Source organism: Gobius niger (genome assembly GCF_951799975.1).
Source record: "Gobius niger genome assembly, chromosome: 19".
NCBI lineage: Eukaryota > Metazoa > Chordata > Actinopteri > Gobiiformes > Gobiidae > Gobius > Gobius niger.
In genome coordinates this window covers 10,513,467-10,534,604 of record NC_136870.1, presented here as the reverse complement: position 1 = coordinate 10,534,604, position 21,138 = coordinate 10,513,467, and the positions used below count along the sequence as shown (strand labels likewise).

Here is a 21,138-nt window from a genome sequence, read left to right as displayed (position 1 = left end):
AAACCCCGTGTGTTGAGCTTATTGCGGAGACCAGGTTCTTTTTCGAAGAAGCGACTGTTAAACCTCTCGCCACCCCTCTTAACCGGGTGCCTTTGCTCCAGTTCGGCTTTACCCAAATCTAAAAGCTTCTGGACTGGAGTTTACAGCCTATAGGCCAGTGAAGAAAAACTGTTCTTTTCCCTCACGGTGTTGCCGCGTTGTTGTCACTTTTTTCTTGTGTTTTCATCCTGGTTCTTGTCTCGTTTTTGCCGCTATTTTGCCGCTTTTTTCCAAGAAGCTTTTAGATTTGGGTAAAGCCAAACTGGGGGAAATGTGCTTGGTTCAGGTGGGGGTTAAGAGGTTAACTTAGGCTACCACCAAACACAAAAGCGGCTCTATAGGTGGGAGCATCAGCCATTTGAGACTTCATCTGTTAGAGATCATTTGATTTATGCTTTAGCAGCACATTTACCGAGGTGTTTTCCTCGTTTACACATGGACAGACATTAGTCATGATTTGAACTTGATCTAGGTCTGGTGGTCAAATGTTTTATGGGGTTCTACTTGGTGGGAAAGGTTTAAGAACCACTGGGCTAATGCGTCACAAGTCTTTCATGTCAAAAAAGGTTTTGATTCTACTGGCATCGAAAAAATAAAAGTATCGGAAGCAGGTTCCCGAAAAGAAATATAAATTCTTTATGTTCAAGTTTGATGCTGTTGGTCATCAAAATGTAAAAGAAAAAAAAAGACTGTGAAACACAAGTTGATAGAGATTTTTTGGGGGGGAAAAGGGGGGGAAACTGTGGTGTTACATTTGTTACATTTCACAATTAGGGGATGGAAAAATTGGGGGAAATTTGAGGGAAAAGAGGAAAAAGAATGGAACATTTGGGGGGGAAAAAACTTGAAAACAATTGGTTAAAAATGGGGGGAAAAAATAAGAAAAACTTTGAAAGTGTTTTCTTTCGCCGTATTTTAGTTAAATTAAGTTTCTTGGTTGTTTCACCTCAAATAAATGATATAAAAGCAAAAAGGAAAGGATCAAATACAAAAAAAAAATCTTTTAGTATAGGTATCGGAAAGTATCTGAAAAAGTATCGTTCAGGTATCGGTATCGAAAACCAAATATCGTTTAAGTGCCGGTATTGAAAATAGTTTAATGGTACCCGGCCCTACTCAAGTGTGCTATTATACTAGTCAACCCCCTTTCTTTTTTACCGCACAGCCCATTGCAGCATTAGCCTATTATTTATTAACTAACTTAAAGTGTGTTACTGCCTTGTTGATTATATCGTTGTTGGTTGAAAATGCGACCACGATGCGCGTACTGTAGGTAAAAACTGAACAGGAAGCAGCATCAGTTGACTTGATGACCCGCAAACGACCACACAGCATTTCACAGCCGAGGTGAGAGACGTCCGAGTTGCAAAGCCCTATTTTTCTGACCAGCACCGCGACATATGTGTCAACTAGTCTCCAAATGCCTCGGGTTATGACCAGGTAACTTGCCTCCGCGAAGCAGCTCTTGCAGCGGAACGAATCAGTGCAGGCTCTCAGTGTGCACAGTCTAAAAATGGACTCCGCTCGCTCCGCTGCCTTCAACAGGTGTCAGCTCAAGAGGCAGAGCTTTATGAGAAGTCAGTGATGGAGAATGAACCGCTGGACGCATTTAACAACTGTGTAAAAGCCGGTAATAAGCAGGCGGCAGGTGCCTATAGCCAAATGAGGAGATGTCGCGGGGTTTGGGGGGGTTATTGGGCTGTTACAATGAGATTTTCGAGATGAACGCACAGGACAAGTTGAGGATAAAAGGGTTTAAAACGTTACTCACAGGTACTTTTTGGTGCCTTCCGTCTGTTGATGCAAAGCCACCGAGAATCCAAAAAAGCTGCCTTTCGTGAAGCCCTCTTTGATCACGGGGAAGCGTTCGTCTATATTAAATCCACCGCAGAGTCTGAGCGTCCCGTGACAGAGCGCCACAATCGCCAGCAGTTTGAGGGACATTTTAAAGGTCCCGTGTCCCCCGGGGGGCTACAGAGGCACGACCGTCCGTCCTTCTGTCCCGTCACCCTCCCGCTGCAACTCTGCGGAAGTCCCACGTACCAACAGGTAGCGGCGGCTGCGCCTTTTACGCACGACTCTCCATTGAGGGATCCCACTGCACGCACCGGGCTCTCTCCGCGCTCACTGCCCACTGCCTACCGCCAAGGTGTCAGTGCGCCTCCTCCCGCCCGCCTCACTCCGGGCCCCGCCCCTTCCTTCCCGTGAGCACACACGCATACACACACCCTCAACAAGTGCACCTCCACCGAGTGACAGACTGAGGTTTCACAAGACAAAATTATGTTTCCGCTTCCTGACAAATAAAAAAAAAGCTGAGGTTTTGTTTGCAGAACTGCAGAGCTGATATGTGAGCTTACGACAGCTCATAATCACAGAATGAAGTCACTAGTTTAGGCAAAACTTTTTGTTCCGATAACAAAATTTGAAGTTCGATATGTTGTGGCAGGAAAATATCGCGATAAACAATAATATTGCGGACAATATTGTCGTTTATTGCAATATTTTCCACTCGATGGCACTGGAACTGACAGAAAAAAGGGACATCTCAGTATTCTCTTGTTCTTAAAGTCCTTATTAACACATCTTTAAAGGAGCTATACCTGACATCTTTTTCTTTCTTGTTCGGTAAAAACATTTTTTATGTTGTAAAAGTAGACATTTCATGACTAAAAAGGTTCTAAATTAGGTATAGTCCCTTTAACACACAAGTTGCACTACTCATGAAACTCAATGAAACACAATGCATTACTAAAATATTGATGTAAAGCCAATACAGTAATTATTGTGACAGGTCTAATACTATTCTTTGCCGTCTTTCTTCTTTCAGATGACAGATACTAACAAGTGGACCACACATGGCCAACTAAACATAAAGCTAATCACCAGAGTCACAATGTCCAGATTAAAAGAACTGCCAAAAACACGTATAATCACAAAAGCCACCGTACGTATGTGTCACATGCAACAGATTTATTATTATATCCACACATTTCTTTGGCATCACTGCTCACTCCTGACCCCCAGGAGAAGATTTTCCATCCAAATTTTCTGCATTCTCAAACTTAAAATAGTGCAGGCAGCGTCTTGTGCGAAAGGAAAACAAACTCCCCCGCAGCAGCTAATAGAAGCCTCCCTCGCGAACACCCCACCGCCGATCGCTCCAAACTCCGCTTCCCCGTGGCCACTTCATTAAACCCCTAATCCCCTTAGTGAGTTTTTTAAAGTATCCTTTCCTCATCCGCCCCCTTCCCCTTGTTTTGTTCTTCACTGAATACCCCCTCAAGTGCAAAGGGACCCACTGCTGCTCCGTCCTCTCCAAGGTTCAGCATCAGATTCCAACTTTAGGTTTAGTTTTAGCCTTGTGGTGACAAAGTTTATTAGTTTAAGTTTGCAACTGTTGAAACTGCTACCACAATGTTACCAACTGCGTGGCTTCAGGGCCTGTGTAGTAAGACCGATCCTCTCCCTGTTCGCTTATACCTGCGTGATATCCTCCATCGAGTCGGATCTCTTGGGCTGACTCTTGCCAAAAGTTCTGCCACAGCTGACCTGGTTTAACGGACAGGCCTGGCTCTCGCCTCTCATCTCCTCATGCTCCAAGGAGGTTCTCTCACCCAGAGCTAATCTCCGCCATAACCTTTGGTCGAAAAAACGCGCCACAATTGGACTCGCACATTCCAAAGGCTAAAACGCAGCAGTCGCTCAAAGATTATTGCTCATTTGCACAATATTACGAGGCAGGGCAGTCAAACAAACCGTGTTGGGAGGCGAACGGTGGGTTAGTCCTGGAAGCATAGCAGTTTTCAATAAAGCCAGTCAACAATTCAAACTACAATTGAGTAAAGAAGGGCTATTATCACCAAAATGCCTGCTTCTCACAATCAAAGTCCATCAAAGTTCATAATTTGTTCTGTTCTTGACTTCTTGCGGCCAATGTTACTATTTTTGGCCCTATATCTCGCAAAGGCAGAGAATCCTTCAAAAGTAGGACTGTTATCAAGCCAGCCATCGACTCTGTTGCGTCTTTCTCGATGGAAGTAATTACTCTTCAAGTACTGGGGGGGATTGTGGTTAGGGTCTTTCCACAGCCACACCCCAACTTTGCATGTTCTGAAAGTTTGATCCTCATATTCCCACAGTTTCTCGTCTTGTCTACAGAGATTTCTACATGACGTTTGGCTTCCAATGTCAGAGCAGTAACAAGCGTCAAGAGAAAGAGATGCATTAAGCCAGAGCTAATCCTGTTGAACTTTAGAGGTCAGTGGCTCTGGAGGTGAGTGTACAACAACAACACAGCCGCCCCTTCATTGTTGCCTTATCAACACGACTCCAGTGCTGCGCTGATGCTGAACAGAGATCTCACATAAAGACCAGGCTTAACTTGGCTTAAGATGGATGTCCTTTCTAAAAACATGAGCAACATTTAGCGCACAGTAACAGGCCGCAGTCAAAAGTCCTCTTTACCACAGGTTATGTGTGTGCAAGAGGAGGAGGGAATACCTGATCCCTGACCCTCTGGGTGTGAGACCCACCTGACATGTCAGACACAGTCACTCGGAGACGCGGGACAACTGATAGGTGCATTTCATACTGTTGTTCTACAAGTGTTGCATTAAATCCTGTGGTTCGTAGAAGATGGTAGTTAGGAGCAAAGAATAAAGTGGAAAAAGGCTATACAGTTGTTTCCAATGACATCGCGCATAGTTCTGGCGGGCCATTTTGAATAATGAAGTAGCATTATGCAGAACTACAACATGTACCAAAAATCTATACAGGATGAAAATGAAAGACAACTGATTGACAGTGGCATTTATATGTACTAGCAATCACTGCTCAAGAAGATACAAACATGGCCCCAAAGACGCACGTTTATGTGATATAACCAGCAAATGTGGCACAGACATAACAGCTCTGTCTGTCAAGCTACAGAAGGATTTACTAAAGATCTGCTTTTCTCCTCAGACTAAACACATCAAAGAGGAAACAGAAAACCTTTCTCTGTGATTTTTACAGTTTGTCATGTCAACAGAGCCTCAGTTTGAGTCAGTGTTTAAGCTGCTCAAGACGTTAGCATGCTACCGGTTAGCAACTGTTGATTCAATCAGCAGTCTTTGGGGCCGTGTTTTAAGTGTTATCTTGTTGAGTAATGATTTTGAGTACATATAAATGCCGCTGTCAATCCGTTGTCTTTATTTTACTTCCTGAGTGGAGATATTGTTACATGTTGTAGTACTGCATAATTCTACTTCAGTATTCAAAATGGCCACCATAACAACAAAAGTCACATGACTGAAGGGCATGTATAGCATTTTGAGTCAGAAAACTCCTGCTCTTTGATTAACTTTGTGGATGGTTTAGGATGCCTGTTTGTTTGATTCCATTAGAATTTGGCGGAGTTTTCCTGATGACTGATTTGAAACATCTGTGCACTGTCATGTGTCATGTGTCATTACATATTACATATTACATATGAATACATCAAACACAGCCCTTACGAAGTGACGTATAGTATTCTCAGTACTCATACCTCTCAACAAAAAGGATGCATGCTCATGTCCATAGCAACTCGTAAGATGGTCTTCTTTTGGATTCCTTGATCTGGCCATTTCTGTGTGAAGTTTGCATTGTTGTGGTTTCTTCTGGGTGTTCTGGTTTACCCAATTTACTTAAGACCTCCACAAAAGTCAAAATCTTTCAGTTAGGTACTCGTAACACCGAACATGGCCTAAGATCTGGAGAATGGGTCATATGTGGATGAAAATTGCTCACGGGGATGATACCTATATCTTCATCACACACAGGACATGCTGAACTGTCCACAATGAATGAATGCAGCTCCAACTCCAGCTTCTCAGTGGGATAAGCAACTATGGTCACATTGCATTTGGCCAGTCTCTTGTTCTATGGACCCAATGCGTATCTCAAATGTTCAAGATCATCAAGTTCACGTTTGGCCCCTCCCAATGGTACAGTGTAAAGGAGAGCTCCAGCCTCAGAAGCCTATTCCCCCGTATACAGGAGTGTAAGCCAACACCAGTGCATGTGAACAGGACAAAGGCCCAGCTGCATTTAGTGCTGCCCCCGGAGACTGCGGCCCTAAACCCTGCTCCCTCAGCCCACACAGCACACATCAGCGGCGTAATTAGTTATTTATCTCACCATTTCCTCTTCCCCTCAGCTTAACCACCGCTCTACTCCCACCACTGTACTCCTCAGACACTGCTGCTAACCTCACACAATTCATTACGGCGCCTCATATCAATTTCACAAAGCGCTTTTAGTCTTGAACTTGAAGAAGCTCTGCAAATCCCCAAAAGCGCCATGCATTATTAAAAGCGTCTATAGACAATGTTCAGGGCGCATGGGGAGTGCAGAGTGAAGTTGCAGATGTGAGGAGTTCAAATGGCCTCGGTAATGGAGGAGGCCAAACTGTGTGAATCTGAACTGCACCGTCTTTCTTTCAGTTGGGAAATCCCTCTTTATCAACTGCAGCCTTACTGACCAACAAGCTGACCTTTGTGGGAATTTTGAATTTGTAGGAGTTCGACCATGAACAGGATCAGAGCAAGTTTGGTGAAGGTGTTTCTGGACTTTCAAACACAGATTAGCTTCAAGGGCTTGTAATACACCGCTGACCAACTTTTTTCTCCTAAGCGACACCAATAGGCTACACCGGTAAAAGCTCTTGTGCAAAGTTGAGACTGTCCTTCTTAAAGTGATTGCAAAATGAGGCGAGATCGAGAGAAGTTTCAAAAGTAAACAATCTCCCTCCCACCCTCCCCTTTACCTCCTGATTGGACCTGACTGGCTGGGTCACAGGAAAAGCCCGTCTCATTGGTCAAAGTTATGGCACTAGTTATTACATCATGTTCTTCCAAACTACAAACACATATTTTTCCCTCGTGTATCCCATGGGTACAAGTTTTAACACATTGTTACATAGCACATTACATTGAACTACATTTGGCAGGTACAGTGTATCAAGGGTCGTGTAAAAGTGTCACAAACATTTACTTTTAAAACATTTAAAACTCACATATCACTTTAAACTAGTTTCCATTTTTTTAAGTAGCTGTCTAATACTGAAATCATGTACTTTTCCCACACTTTTTACCCCAAAACAATACATAAAAAACACTAAGCAACATAATCTGGAAGTTGGTATCTTCTAAAAGAGTAAATAGGGTCAAGTATTTGAGCGTCATCTCTTACAATGTTCATTCTTTGTTTGGAGAATTTATAGGGCAAGTGCAAACTATTACAAGACTGTACATGTATAAAAAATGCTATTTACCTTTATCCATTGCAGCCATCTTTACTATTACAAGATACAGTAAGTGCCTTGGCTGAGGTCTGATTAATCTGAGACTGACTAAATCCAGCCCAATAAAAGCAAACTCAAACTTTAATGTGAAAACACAAAAGCAGGGTCTCAAAATAACTGACTGTGTTGAATTTTCATAAATATGAATGCATTGCAGACAGGGCAGCGGGTCTGAACACAGTGCGCCCTCTCTCACATGGGGACGTGCAGCATGACGGAGACACAGCAGCCGTTACCATGGCGCTGGGAGCTACAATGTTGTCCAGCTCAGAGTAGCCTCTGCAGAGAGGGCAGAGAGTCTGACCGGGAACAAATGACCTTTCACGGGCAGAAAACATCAGCTGTTTGTTAGAGACACATGGAAATATGCAAATAAGTTCAATATCGCCTAAAAAAAACTGTCAATATTGTTGTTCTTTTCATGACTTGACGTGTAAACAAATGAGCCTATGGTCTATGCTATGGTCTTTTCTATGGTCTCAAAAGGTAACTCTAAATTGAAACAGGTTTGTTCAATAGTTTAGTTAATAATGTAAGATACACTAAAACTGAAAAGAAAATCAACAACCACCACATGCTATAATATTTTTTTAGCAATTTCTCTCACCACATGAAGCATGAGGGTTCTGAGTTTGATTCCTGTCGTCATATTATTATTGAATATGCAGAACAGAACTATTCCTAAGCATCTTTTCCAGCAGTTCTGTGCCTGGCCTCTGCTGTGGTGCTGTTGTGCAGAGTGGAGGAATGCATCGCCTGAGGAGGGAGAGGTGAAGGCGTGGCCCCACTCTCTCTCTCACTTTGTCCGGCGGCACCTGTTTTAGTGCACAGCTTTAGGCACAGGGGCCCATACATGCGGCACGTTATCAAACTCACCAGCTGTTCCACTCAGACGTGTCACCAGTGCACAACAATGACACATCCACGGGCACGCAGCAACAACTGACAGGAATTTAGCGACACGGGGGCTGAAGGTTTTACTGTCAATGAATATGAATAATACTATATCACTCCCACCTTCATGGTTTGTAAACAAAACAAAACCCATCTGGTTCAGGGCCTCATTAATAGTTATACTAGCAACCTGAAGGGGTGTCAAACATGCGGCCCGCGGGTCAGATCCGGCCCGCAACATGATTTAATACGGCCCCTTGTAGAGCATAAATTCCCCCCCAAAAAGTTAGTCTCTAGTCCATCCTGTGTGGAGTTTTTCAAAGAATGACTGCTGAAAAAAAAGGAAATATTTTCACACGTGTCCAGCAGAGGGCAGTGACATAATAAGAGATCAGGATATGACCAACACATTATAGCCACGTGGTAAATGGAGCCCCAGGGCGGCTGTGGCTTCAATAACCGCTTACCACCACCCCAGAGTGTGGAGTCAATGAATAATTACTAGCACTTTGAGAAACTTGTGACACAGGCTTGTAAAGTGCAATACAAGTGAAAGCCGTTGTTATTGATGAGGGTACAGTCAAGTTGGGGCTTTGACCAAATCACAGCTCATTATTATTATTCATTTATAGGAAAAAAGTTCTCTATATTATTTTCCTGTGTACATGATATGTGGCCTGGGACCTAAAATGAGTTTGACACCCCTGGTTTGACACAGCGCTAAAAGTATGAATACACTGTAAAACGTGCATATGGGGGCTTTATTCTGGGGATGTACCACAGATATGTTTTTTCCCCCCGTTGTTTTAAAAAAGATAAGAATAAATGAATGATGATGAAAGAAATAGCAGGTGCTTAAAGGGCACACAATGATGACCTTCCACTTCTGCGAGTAAATCAATTCTTTAAGTCTTACAGTATCACTCACTTCTGATAAACAGAAAGTGAAATTTCCAGTATCCCTGCTTCCCAAAGTCTGACCGTGAGTAATGTTTTAATGATTAAAGGGAGTACATGCGGGAGACACATTCCAGTGCCCGGCCGTGGCTTTGTTCACTACTGTGTGCACAGGGGGGATCGGTGAAGAAGTCTGATCTGGCCCTGTGCCCGGGGGAGACATAACCTTGGACATGAGCTGTGACTCTCTCTCCTGTTCGGACCATCGCTCACATGTAAAGGGCATTTCTCATTCGGCGGGTAATGTGTCTCCGAAGAGCGCACTGTGACCTTTGGCCAGGGTCGAGTCGGAGCAGGTCTGATTTTTTTGTTTTCACACGGACCACACTGGGATAGGCTTGAAAAGGTCTCTCTCGCTCTTTCTCCTCCTTAGGGACTTATTAACTGTGATACTTAAACAACCCTGTAAATCCCGCACACTGGCTTGTTGGCCGTGTTTACTCAAGGAGCAGCGATCAGTCTGAAAAGGCCCAAACACAAAGTGGCTTTATGAGGCGTCTGTCAGTGCAGTTACATGGAGAGGATACTCAGACGGCGCTCAATGAAATCAGCCTTGTCTCAGTTTAGATGCACTGTTTAAACTAGCAAAACCAGATATTTTTGCCTTTAACATACTGTATTTCTCAGAAGTATCTTTCTTTTACTGCACTCCGTAATAGCAGTCAACTAAACCTCTTGATTCATTTTGTAAAGCGTACTCATAAGATTCTGATCTATTATTTAACACAGTTTTTCTTTTTTTTTGCTATCAACCTCTTCAAGTGAGAAACATTGTCAAGCAGTTCAAGGAGTTAAGTAAAACATATTTGAAGCTTTGTATAAAAAGTATGTTTCATGTGCAAAAGAAGAAAACAAATATCAAGCCTTCATCTGTACTGGGTTGGTAATATTGAGGACGTTTCACCTCACACCTCAAGTGGCTTCTTCAGCAACTAATGATCGCTTAGCAGCAGGCTGAACTTACACACTTAGGTTTGAGGGAACCGTATAAGTCGAGCCTGCTGTTAGGAATCCAATTGCTGATGAAGCCTACACTGTGAAATGGGACTTTGGGTTGTAAATGCACACTTAAAGTAGTTCAAAAACATGTGGTGCAGCATAAGTAAACCATACTTTACCTGCAAAGAAATGCAAAGATGAAAATCTATCTCAACGTTCCCTATATGTATTTAACTTACTGGCTTCATACAAGATTTCCACCACCAGAATCGCCCTCTTCCAGTCTTGTGTGCGAGTCACACATGAGACGATGATATCCCCATCTGCATCTGCTTGATCCAATTATCCTCAGCCTCGCTATTCTTGGTCGAATAATAATAGGCCAATATAAATGTGACGTTGGGAGCAGCGCCCGGGCCTAATGCAATCTCCCCGAGACAGAGCGCTGACTGATGACACAATCTGGAGGTTACAACAGTAAAAAAAAAAAAAAAAAAGGTCTCTGTGATTCCGCTCCCACATCCTCGTGTCCTCCTTCCGAAGCCACACTGTGATTTACAGCGGCTCTCCCTGCCCGTGCGGAGGGGACCCCTCGACCTATAAGCTCACTTTGCTCGTCATCCGTCATGTAAACAGTCGTCGTAGATGTCTTTAGCTGCAGCGTTTTTTGATCGCCTGTTTGCACTGGATCCCCGAGAACCGCACGGGGCCACTTGGTTTATGACACAACATGTGTGTCCTGTAAATAAATACGCAGACATGAAAGGGCGGCTCACTATTGGACTCAGGTGTGTGGGTTTAGAGCAGTCCAAACATGTGGTCACTGCTCCCTGTTTGTTTTGTTTGTCACAATTGGTTTAAGCCAGATTTCGGAAATTGCCATGGCACAGTAATAGTGGGTATCTACAGTACATATGGGCTACTGGTAAAGAGTAATCTGATGGGTTAAAAATCTAAGTCTACTATATTCCACACTGTCTGACCAAAAAGAAAAAAGTTGTCACAAAAAAAGGTCACAAGCCTTTAGCTTTGATTACAGCAAGCATTCTCTGTGGCATTGTTTCAATCAGCTTCTGCCATATCAAAATATCCAGTGTTGCACTAACTTTTCACCAAGATTTTGTGTTGATGATGGGAGAGTGTGACCACTGTGCAAAGCCTTCTCTAGCACATCCCAAAGATTCTCAAAGGGGTTAAGTTCTGGACTCTACAGCGGCCAATACATGTGTGAAAATGATGTCTAATGCTCCATGAACTACTCTTTCACAATGTGAGCACAATGAATTCTGGCATTGTCATCTTGGAATATACGTGTGCATCAGGGAGGAAGAAATCCATGGTCATTCACAAAGTTGAGGTCATCATCTGATCTCATTCTTTGGGCTCATAGTGTTGCTGAACCTAGACCTGACCAACAGCAGTGACCCCAGATCAGAACAATTACCGGTAAATCCAGACAGCAATTCATTTGTGCATTGGTCCCTATCTTGCAATGGTAAGGCCCTTGATAATGCATTGGATTTACAATAGCTTTTCCCCCTCTCTTCTCACACACATACAGTAGTTTGTAGCTAAAGCCAAATGTAGCCACAGCTGACAATTGATAAATCCATGTGCTGTTGTGCTTCCTGTGTGGTCATAAACACTAAAACTGATTGAAAATGCCTCATATCCCAACAATTTAAACACGATCGTTACTTTTCATCAGACAATAGCTGGTCTAGTATTGCAGCGACAGTCTATTTACTCAGTGCTTGAGTGTGTGAAAAGCTCCCTCTCACTGCAGCCTGTGCCTCTCTCCGCTCTCTCTCTCTCTCGTGTTGAATAGAAAGCCCTGCTCTTTTGTTTCCCGACCACAAGAGGAGCTGCACTCTCCGGACCTGTGCGTTCTCCACTCCGTTTGAATGGAGCCCTCAGATCATTAAATGTCCATTCATCAGTGAGGGACAGTGGCGGGGACGGGGGGCACACTGACTCACTCACAAAGGGCCATGGTCCGCTGTGTGTGGCACTGGGCTGAAGCACCTGAGATAGGACATGCCAGGATAATGGACTGTACTGCACTGGTTTTGAAAGGGAGTAAAATAAAAAACACATTTCAGGCTCTACTTTACGAAAGGGGATGAAGAGAAGAGAGAGACATTCAGCAAATCAGCAAACAGTGGCCCTGACATTCTCAACTCAAACAGCCCAGTCGATCTATCAGTTTTTTTATGAAACGTGAAATATTCAACAGCAGATGATAGAGGGCCAAGGACACTTTTGCTTAAGTAGGAATATTGGTGCACGGAAATTCACATTTGGCCTTGCATTTATGTCCTAACACCTCCCAAGGACTTCTCATCCAGAACAAAAGCCCCTATGAGACACAGGGGAGTGAAGGAAGAGAAATCTCACCTCCCCGGGCCAAAGATTTCAGCAGTGTCTTACTCACTCCGACATGTTGCATTCAGCCCTAACCTGCACATGATTCACTTTGCATTGGTTTAATAACCGCGCACTGAAGGCAGCGACAGTGGATCGGGCTGGCACAAAGCTTGTAAACTCCCAGACTGTGCCGTGCTCAGACATGTTGGGAATATGACGGCTCTGTGTTGTGTGAACAAGCCCACCTAATGGCTAGGTGTACTCTGTAAGGCAAGACTGCGGCGGCTTTTACCCAGCACAGTGCTGCTGTTGTGGGGGTGAACGGGGGATAATGTCTTTAAACGCTTTATTACAGTGGTTTCGCAGAGACGTCTGTTTGGAAATTAGTTGTGTTGTCATTTTGGAGACTTGAGACGTGTCTGCAAGTTATGTGAAGATCATGTACTGTGCCTTCGGATCCGCGAACATAGCTGACAGGCTGAGAGGATAAGAAATGAGTTCCAATCTCAAACAAATCTGTGGTAAATTAAAACGAAACAAAACAAGGTATTTTAGCAACTGGACACAACATTTCAAACTAATAAAATTGACGACATGACCATTATTAGGTTTAAATTCTTTAGCTGGGTTATCGTAAAGTGCTTACTTTATGTTGACAATCCACTTAAAAAAAAATAGTAATGAAGCTTCAGCGCAAATTCAACCTGGAAGACCTACCTGCAGCCTTCAATATCCAATCATCCAATCATCCAATCACGGCCCCATCTCGAGCTGCACCCTCTCGTCAGGCTATCACCGCAGCTGCTCATCCTGCTTCAGCCATTCATCGCACAGGATCCCCTTCTTCAGCTCCCCGGTCAATCACTCCGCCGTTTCCCAGCTGTGCTGCGACCCTCCTCCGCCCCTCCTCCGCCTGGCCCCTCCTTTGCTCGTCGTGCCAACTGACCGCCCCGGGCATGCCCCAATCATGATCCATGTTCTATAAAACTTCCTAACACATTCTGTCTCTGAGTCTTTACTGGTTGAACTGACGGTGATTGACTGACCATCGAAGCACTGATGGTATCGCCGGAAAGTTCATGTTTTCACTTTTACCACACTGTACATTGCTATAGGGGCTCCATATTATAATTACATTAATATATTAAGTTAGTGATAAAAGGTGAAAAAAAGTACAAATTTATACAGATACGTATCTATGTCAAAAGCCTGCCATTTTGCAAAACAGAATTACTGAAACATTTAAAATATACTTCTGATATACTTCAATCACAACATTGCACTCTCGAATAAGGAAGAATCCCATTGGATGTACAGTATGGCTACACTGCTCGTCAACATTCTCCCAGCATTTTCTGCCGCTACAACAGGTCGGCGGATGTTCTGTTTTTGAGTGAGCGAGAGAGAATATCAAATAACCTTGACTGTAGAGGAGATGGATGTACTGTACAGATGGGGCCCGTTTTCATCTTGTCTGGCAAAATTTCACTGTGGGCCAAAACAAACATGCTGGGATCAGGGCGGGGCTTCCTGCTTCTGATGAATCCTCGGAGGGAGAGCGAGAGAGGGGAGGGAGAAGGGGAGAGGGCATCTCAGCTCAGAGCATTTACCGAGATAAGTTACCGTGGCAACAGATACACTTTCAATGAAACAATGCCAGGGAGACTTTGCGTGCTCACTTGCCTGTTTTCTGCACGAGTAATCAGTGAAAATAGTAGCTTTATCTCAATCACTGTGCGAGCGTGCCTCTCCCTGTGGACGTTCAGAACAACAAAAGAGGAAGTAATCACAGAAGAAGCCGGGGTTTTCTTTTGATCAGGCTGATCAGCTCGCTCTCATCTCGTACTGGCACTGGAGAGGAGGCGGCATTCTTGTAGAGCGAGCCGGGGTTGCCAGGATCTCAGGCTTGTATGGAGGCCTCTGTGAAGTCTCAGAGAGAGAGAGAGAGGGACATGATAGAGGCTACATTAAATCGAACAAAGGAAAGTGAACACCAGAGGAAGGTGAAGGCCCTGTCTGGCAATAATGTCAGACAAAGAAAGGCTAAAACATTATCTGGAGATTTCAACAGTGCAGCATTGTAAACAGATTCATTTGACAGAACTCCAAGACAGACACAAAAATAAGTGATATTTGAACCTACTACAGTTCATGTCTGAAACAAAAGTCACGCACAGGAGTAGCATTCACATAACAGACTGCGCATCTTTCTGTTTCCTGAATTATTCCACTACATTAGTCCAATCCAGAGCGTAATGCTTCCATAATGACCAGATTATTATCATTAAGTGGCCAATATTGATGCGCTTACACGAATGCAGATACTTTACTAATGTGCCTCACAAGTTTCATAGCTTTATTTTTGCAAAACAATGATGGTGGATTTTATTATTATATACTGAATTAGTTATCTGCCATGTTCTGTTAACCTATGATAACTAGAAATGACAAAATCCCAGGTAGGGCTGGTAACGTTAAACGAGGTATGCAGGTACTACAGGTATCAGAAGAAATTAAGGTAAAATATATATATATATATTATATCTTTTGCAAATATTTTTTTAAAATTTTTTTTTTGCCCAATGTTTCTCAATTTGTACACTTCTTATTTCCTTCTTTTCGCCCCAATTTTTTCTCGTTTTCCCAATTTTTCCCCCCTAATTTCTGCTCATTTTTTTTAATAGAATCATTTTTAATACTAATATTCCTCCTCATTTTATCCCAAATGATTCATAATTTTTCCACACATTTTTTTTTAACATTGGAGATGAATCCGATATTGTAAATTTGCATGTCTTATTGTTCTGTTTTCTGGTTCTAGATGACAAGTATTTTTGTATAGGTATCGGAAAAGGTATCATCCAGGTATTGGTATTGTTAAAATACTGATATCAGAATACTTAACCCTAATCCCAGGCTTGCTACACAACTTGAACTATGTAGCGTCATGTACTGTAGCTGCTTCCTTGAAAAACACCAGGCACCATTCTACTTTGTAACTTGGTGTGTACAGAACAAAGCCTGGTTAAGAAATTACAACTCACTCTTCTTCCTTATTGCTTTTCCAGATGTCTAGTGTAACAGAGTGTTAGCTGAGTGTCACAGCAGGCCTGACACACCGCACCGTTTATAACAAAGGTGCATGACATCAGCTCGACCAGTGTCATTAGTGGATCATTAGACGCCACATGTGCGGGACACTCTCTCTGTCCGAGGGAGGAAGCAGGCGCTGCGGGGGGGGGGCCATCCCATGCTCCACTATTTACATATGTGTAGGTGGTGAGGAGAGCGTGGCCTTTAGCGGAGCGCGGCATGTGTCTTCCATTAGCTTGTAACTAGTTTGGCAGCTGCCTGCACCCCTGAAACCCTCGGGAGTACATTACCAGCGCAGTATCTGGAGACTGCAGAAGGTTTCCTCACATCTGAGCGGAGGCGTGACCTGGTGGAGCACCCTGGGACAGAGAGGGCCAAATTACAATGAGTTGAGGTCATGTATTTGATGTAAAAAATAATAATAAACATCCAGGGAAGACAAAACATTTGAGTGAGACATCATTCTTATACTGTATGTGTCTAAACTAGGCAACTATTCACGTCTCCAGAAGGTCAGAGTACTATAACTGCTAGTGTGCTGCATTACATCCAGAACACTGCTGCTCGAGCCTGACATGAACCCGGATATACGACCATATTAGTCCAGTGCTCAGGTCTCTTCACGTCTCTGATTCTCTGACATGTTAGTTGTTCTCTACAAATAAACTTGCCTTGCCTTGTTGAGGTCACTTCAGTGCTCAGATTATCTCCACTAAAGAATTTCTAGTATCTAGCATTTGTTGTTTGCAGTCTTTAGTATTGTGAGATGTTCCGACCTTCCTTGGGCGCTGGCTTTGAAAGTTGATTGAGTTTTGGGCCTCTCAGTCAGGACCGTGTCGGACTTCAGCTCTGCAGTGGGACTACAGAAGTATCTCGACGAAGGCTTCGGGGAGCTGCATGGGATAATGTTCGCAGAGAGGCATTTGATGCTGCCCCAGATGATTCCAGTCCAAACATCCTGCAGCGTAGGTGTGCACTGGTTTACTGAAAAACGACTGTGAACGCAAACTAGGTTCATTAAACTGAGAGATTATATTGTTGAGAAAAAAAATCTGATCCGATGCTTTAAAACTGATGGTTTATTGAGCATGTTTGGTGATACTTTTGTTTTGTTTTTTGAGTAAAAAAAAAAAGTGAAATGTACAGGCTCTACACCAAGGAGGCCACAGCTGCCCTGGGACTGACTGACGGAAGCGAGGCCCATCGGCCCCTCGAACCACCACCAACCACTCACTCACCCACTACATTCACGCAGGCTTCCTGGTGTTCCCACACGGTCTCCCATCAAGTACCAGGCCCTTCCTGCTTAGCTTCGCAGATGGTTACACTGAAGGAAGTTAGCGGCCCATCTAGTGGTTGGGGCCTTGACCTGGGGATATATATAAAGTTTAACAACATTGCCCTCTGGTGGTGATTATTATTATTATTATTATTTTTTCTTTTCGGCTTCCAAGTTTTGAATCTTCTTAAAACTGATGAATTTTGAGAAATGTTCCTTTATTTATTTGTTTTACACGTAAACTAGCAGCAGGACTGATTTGACGGCAAGGCTGGGAACCACACACCACCTCTTAACACATTTTTATTTATTTGGTTTGTTTGTCTTACTCTTTTGCTCTGTCGGCATCAATGGCAGAAAATGTAGCCGAACTTGTACTGCTTTGTTGTTGTTTTAAGCGCGTGGAGTTTTGGAGTTCCTTTTTTTTTTAAACAACAATCGCTGACACATATTAATTTAAAAAAACCAAAAGGCTGTAAGTAGTCCATTAGTTATGCCCTGCACTTTGGCCACATGCTGTCTTTGTTCTGTGCCACAAAGCTCTGTCGAAAGAGGGCACCAGAGTGTTTTGCTTTGAAGGCGAGTTATTTCTCACAAATGGGTCTCATGCGTTTGACTCTGATCAGGAGAAGAAAAGAAACTCCATCTGCGCCACTATTAGTTCAAACTGTGGTGAGTCTCGAAACACATCTACAATATTTTAAAACAGTGTTTAACTCTAATAAGTTAGACCGTGTGCTTTAGTTTACTTTACACTGAGCACAGCAGGTGGCGCTGTTCACCGTGCCTTTCATGTTCCAGCGTGAGTCTTTGCCTTCCCAGAGAAAACTCCATCTTCCATTTTGATAACCCCTCGCTGTTTCATCTTGGACCGTGGTGAGTGGAAAGATAAATAGGCTGCTCTTCATTTACTAAACGTGTTTACATTTGCAATGCAGCAGCGCACACAGGAGCCCGCGGCCTCTTTTACCTATCAGGGCCATCTCTTCACCCAAAGTTCACTGTGCGCCATCACCTTCTGAATGACAATGCGAGGCCGTGGGAGGTCTTTGAATGAACTCAGTGCGGAGTGGTCTGCTGCCGGTCTTAAGAAAACATTGCATGAACCCGTTAAGGAGACGGTCTGGCTGCAGGATTAGAGGCTATTGTGTCAAATATTCATCGAACAAATTGGATTGGAAGTTTAAAAGTTAAGGTATAGTTCGTGCTGTATTTAAACACAGTTAGAGTGATTCGCGGATGAGGGATTTCGTTCAAGCTGCTGGACAGATAAATGCAAATGTGGAGCGTAAACACAAGTCCATGATAGAGAAGTATGCGTGCATATAGTCGCTTTGCTGAAGGCTGGGTTTTACCACGAACCTCGCCTGGAGCGCACAAAGGAGGGGTGAAGCCAACAGCCAATGAGAAGGCAGCGTGCAGCCCAGCACTCTATAACTGTGTCACAAGAGCCGAGCAATGCCACAACTGAGTCACAGCAGCTTGGGAGTGTTACTTTGGACTATCCTCTGCCACAGCGCACCAACTAACCAGTGGACTTTTGTTTTGGAAGGGCTGCTTTCACCATGAGCGGTGCACAGACGTACGAGAAGAAGATCTCCAGCATTCTGACAGATCTACCCGGATCTATGGGTTGTCATCCGAGCTCCAAGGATTCCCCGACTCTGCCCGAGTCCTCAGTGACGGACATGGGCTACTACAACGGACACCACGAGTACTACCAGGGCCAGACGTACGGACAGCCCATCAACTCGTACCACCATCAGTTTAACCTGAACGGGATGGGTGCTGCCGGAGCGTACCCCACCAAATCTGAATACCCATACACGAACAGCTACAGACAGTATGGACATTACAACAGAGACCACCTTCAGGCTTCGCCTCCGACCTCAAGTAAGAACCTGCAATAAACGTTTTAGTGATAGTCATGTTCCAGCTTTAGAGACAACGATCAGAATCATCCAGCGAAAGGCGCACAAATTCTCCCGTAGTCGAAAATATTATGCAAGAGCGTTTAAAATCAGTTTATCAATTATATTTGGACATGCATCCCGTGCTTTGTAGCTGATGATCTCCTTTCATAGGTACATGTCAATGTTAATGTTTTGCTTTGACACCTCTGGCCTATTACCTGCTCATAAAACTATACTGACTTGAATTGAAATGATAGTTTTCGCTTGAGTGATAATAATGACACACCGCCGTGCCGGGACTTTCTCAACATCACACTGCATCTGCACAGCCATATTTCAACACTAATCAACTGTGTTTTGTTTTATTTCATTGTAGTAAAAGAGGAGCCAGAGCCAGAAGTGCGCATGGTGAATGGGAAACCAAAAAAGATTCGCAAGCCCAGGACGATCTACTCCAGCTACCAGCTCGCCGCGCTGCAGAGGCGCTTTCAGAAGGCACAGTACCTCGCGCTGCCCGAGAGAGCGGAGCTAGCGGCACAGCTCGGCCTAACCCAAACTCAGGTAAGAAGACTTTCTCACTGTCAATACGGAATCAACTAAACACAATTTCATAAAAAGAGAAGCAGCTGTAGAACCACACATCACATTTAACCTTGCGCGTAATTACGCACACGATTGAACCAAACGTTGAGGATATAGTTATTAATTGCTGTCCTATAAAAGGCATTTTGACAATTATTTTACACTTGAATGTATTAATATAGGCCTACAGTACGGTGCAAAATTCAAAGCGCCTAATCATCTGAATACAGCCATGGAAAATACTTTTAAATTGCCAAGAATGCGCTGATAAAATGAAACCTAAATTTTACTAATGTGCTCCCTGTGTTATTTTTCCTTAGGTGAAGATCTGGTTTCAGAACCGGCGATCCAAGTTCAAGAAGCTGTACAAAAACGGCGAGGTTCCCCTGGAGCACAGTCCTAATGCCAGCGACTCCATGGCGTGTAACTCTCCCCCTTCCCCCGCTGTGTGGGACAGCAGCAGCAGCACTCCCCAGAGCACCGCGCTGAGCCGAGCCCCTGTCGCTCCGCAACCCACGCACAGCAGCCCGTCGCCGCCCTACATGGAGGACTATAGCAGCCACTGGTACCAGCAGGGATCCACGCACCTACAGCACCCGGGCACCGTGCACCACGCCGTGCCGCAGCAGAGCGTAGGGGCCGTGTACTGAAGGGACTCCAGAGAAATGTGTTTTAAAAGTTTTGAAAGACTCTTGAGAAGGAGCGAGACAAGCCTCGAACAGGAAACACCGCCTTTGATTTTTGGATCATCCGGCCGGGCGAGCGGTTTCTGAACTTGAGTTGAAAAGCACATAAGGGATTTGTTGCTCGTGGCAGCGTATTTAAAGGACAATGGCGTGGTTTACTAAATTATTTATCGCTTATGTACTCTTTTTTTAAGCAGTTTTACCAGCGTTTGAAATTCATTCAAGTCCTGCATGGGGTTTGTAACGAGGCATCATAAAAACTCAGGTCTATTTATACTTTATGGATTTGTACAAAGAAAACGTCGAAGGTTGTAAATATGTGTTTATAATGAGAACCACTATGATGTTATTAGTTTGAAAGACTGCACCGTGGTGCTTCCTTTTGTATTCATGTAATTGGTCCACATGTTGCCTTTCTGTCAACTGAATAAAGCTGTTAATTGGATGATGTGTGTTATCGCTTTCCTTAACCTGATAAACACTTAACTCAACTCCAATAAATATAAACGAAAACATGCTTTTGTCAGCTAAAGCAGACATTCAAAATATTAATGATGATTAATAATATGTGCAAGAAGCGCCAGTTTTGTTACCGTCCGACCAATAGGGCGTTTTACTTAATTTTCCTGATATTAATTAGATAAAGTCAAATGGCGCAATAAACACGCCTTACAGACTTGTCTTTATTCTGAAGGACATTATTCTCATATATCTGACTGATTGGTACAACGCGTTAGTTTCATTCACCTCTGTTGAACAGCTTCAGTTAGTTGCATGTGCTTTGCGTGGGCGCTGAGCTGCGTGCAAAGCAGTGCAGTAGGAGGCGACACACTGCAGACATGTTGGAGTCACTCTCTTTTATTACTATTCTGTTGCCAGATAACAAGAGAGAGCGCGCAAAAAGGGCGGAGAAGATTCAGTGTGAATAGAGCGGTGCCAAAGGGGTTCTCGCGCGCGTATTTACGCACAGAAAGGGACTGATGAATAAAAAGAGTCTAAAGCGTTCCAAACGAACTTGTGTTTTTGTCTTTACTTGTCTTGACTTTTCACGTTGCTAACTCT

The 21,138-nt window shown here is 43.8% G+C and overlaps 2 protein-coding genes across 3 annotated transcripts in view; one reads left to right on the top strand and one right to left on the bottom strand.

The window, feature by feature from the left end:
• itga3b (integrin, alpha 3b) overlaps positions 1 to 2,174 on the bottom strand; it is a 28,794-nt gene extending 26,620 nt beyond the window's left edge. For both annotated transcript variants that reach the window (XM_079577403.1, XM_079577404.1), the window contains exon 1: positions 1,811 to 2,174. In XM_079577403.1, coding sequence (XP_079433529.1) covers positions 1,811 to 1,983 — 173 coding nt within the window. In that variant the 5' untranslated portion in view covers positions 1,984 to 2,174. The remainder of the gene's footprint in view (positions 1 to 1,810) is intronic.
• A 16,202-nt stretch (positions 2,175 to 18,376) lies between these two features.
• On the top strand, positions 18,377 to 20,352 carry dlx3b (distal-less homeobox 3b). Its single transcript, XM_079576709.1, has 3 exons — positions 18,377 to 18,788; positions 19,185 to 19,369; positions 19,711 to 20,352. The coding sequence occupies exons 1-3, from the start codon at positions 18,461 to 18,463 to the stop codon at positions 20,038 to 20,040; spliced, it is 843 nt and encodes a 280-aa protein (XP_079432835.1). The 5' UTR covers positions 18,377 to 18,460; the 3' UTR covers positions 20,041 to 20,352.
• Positions 20,353 to 21,138: the final 786 nt, after the last annotated feature.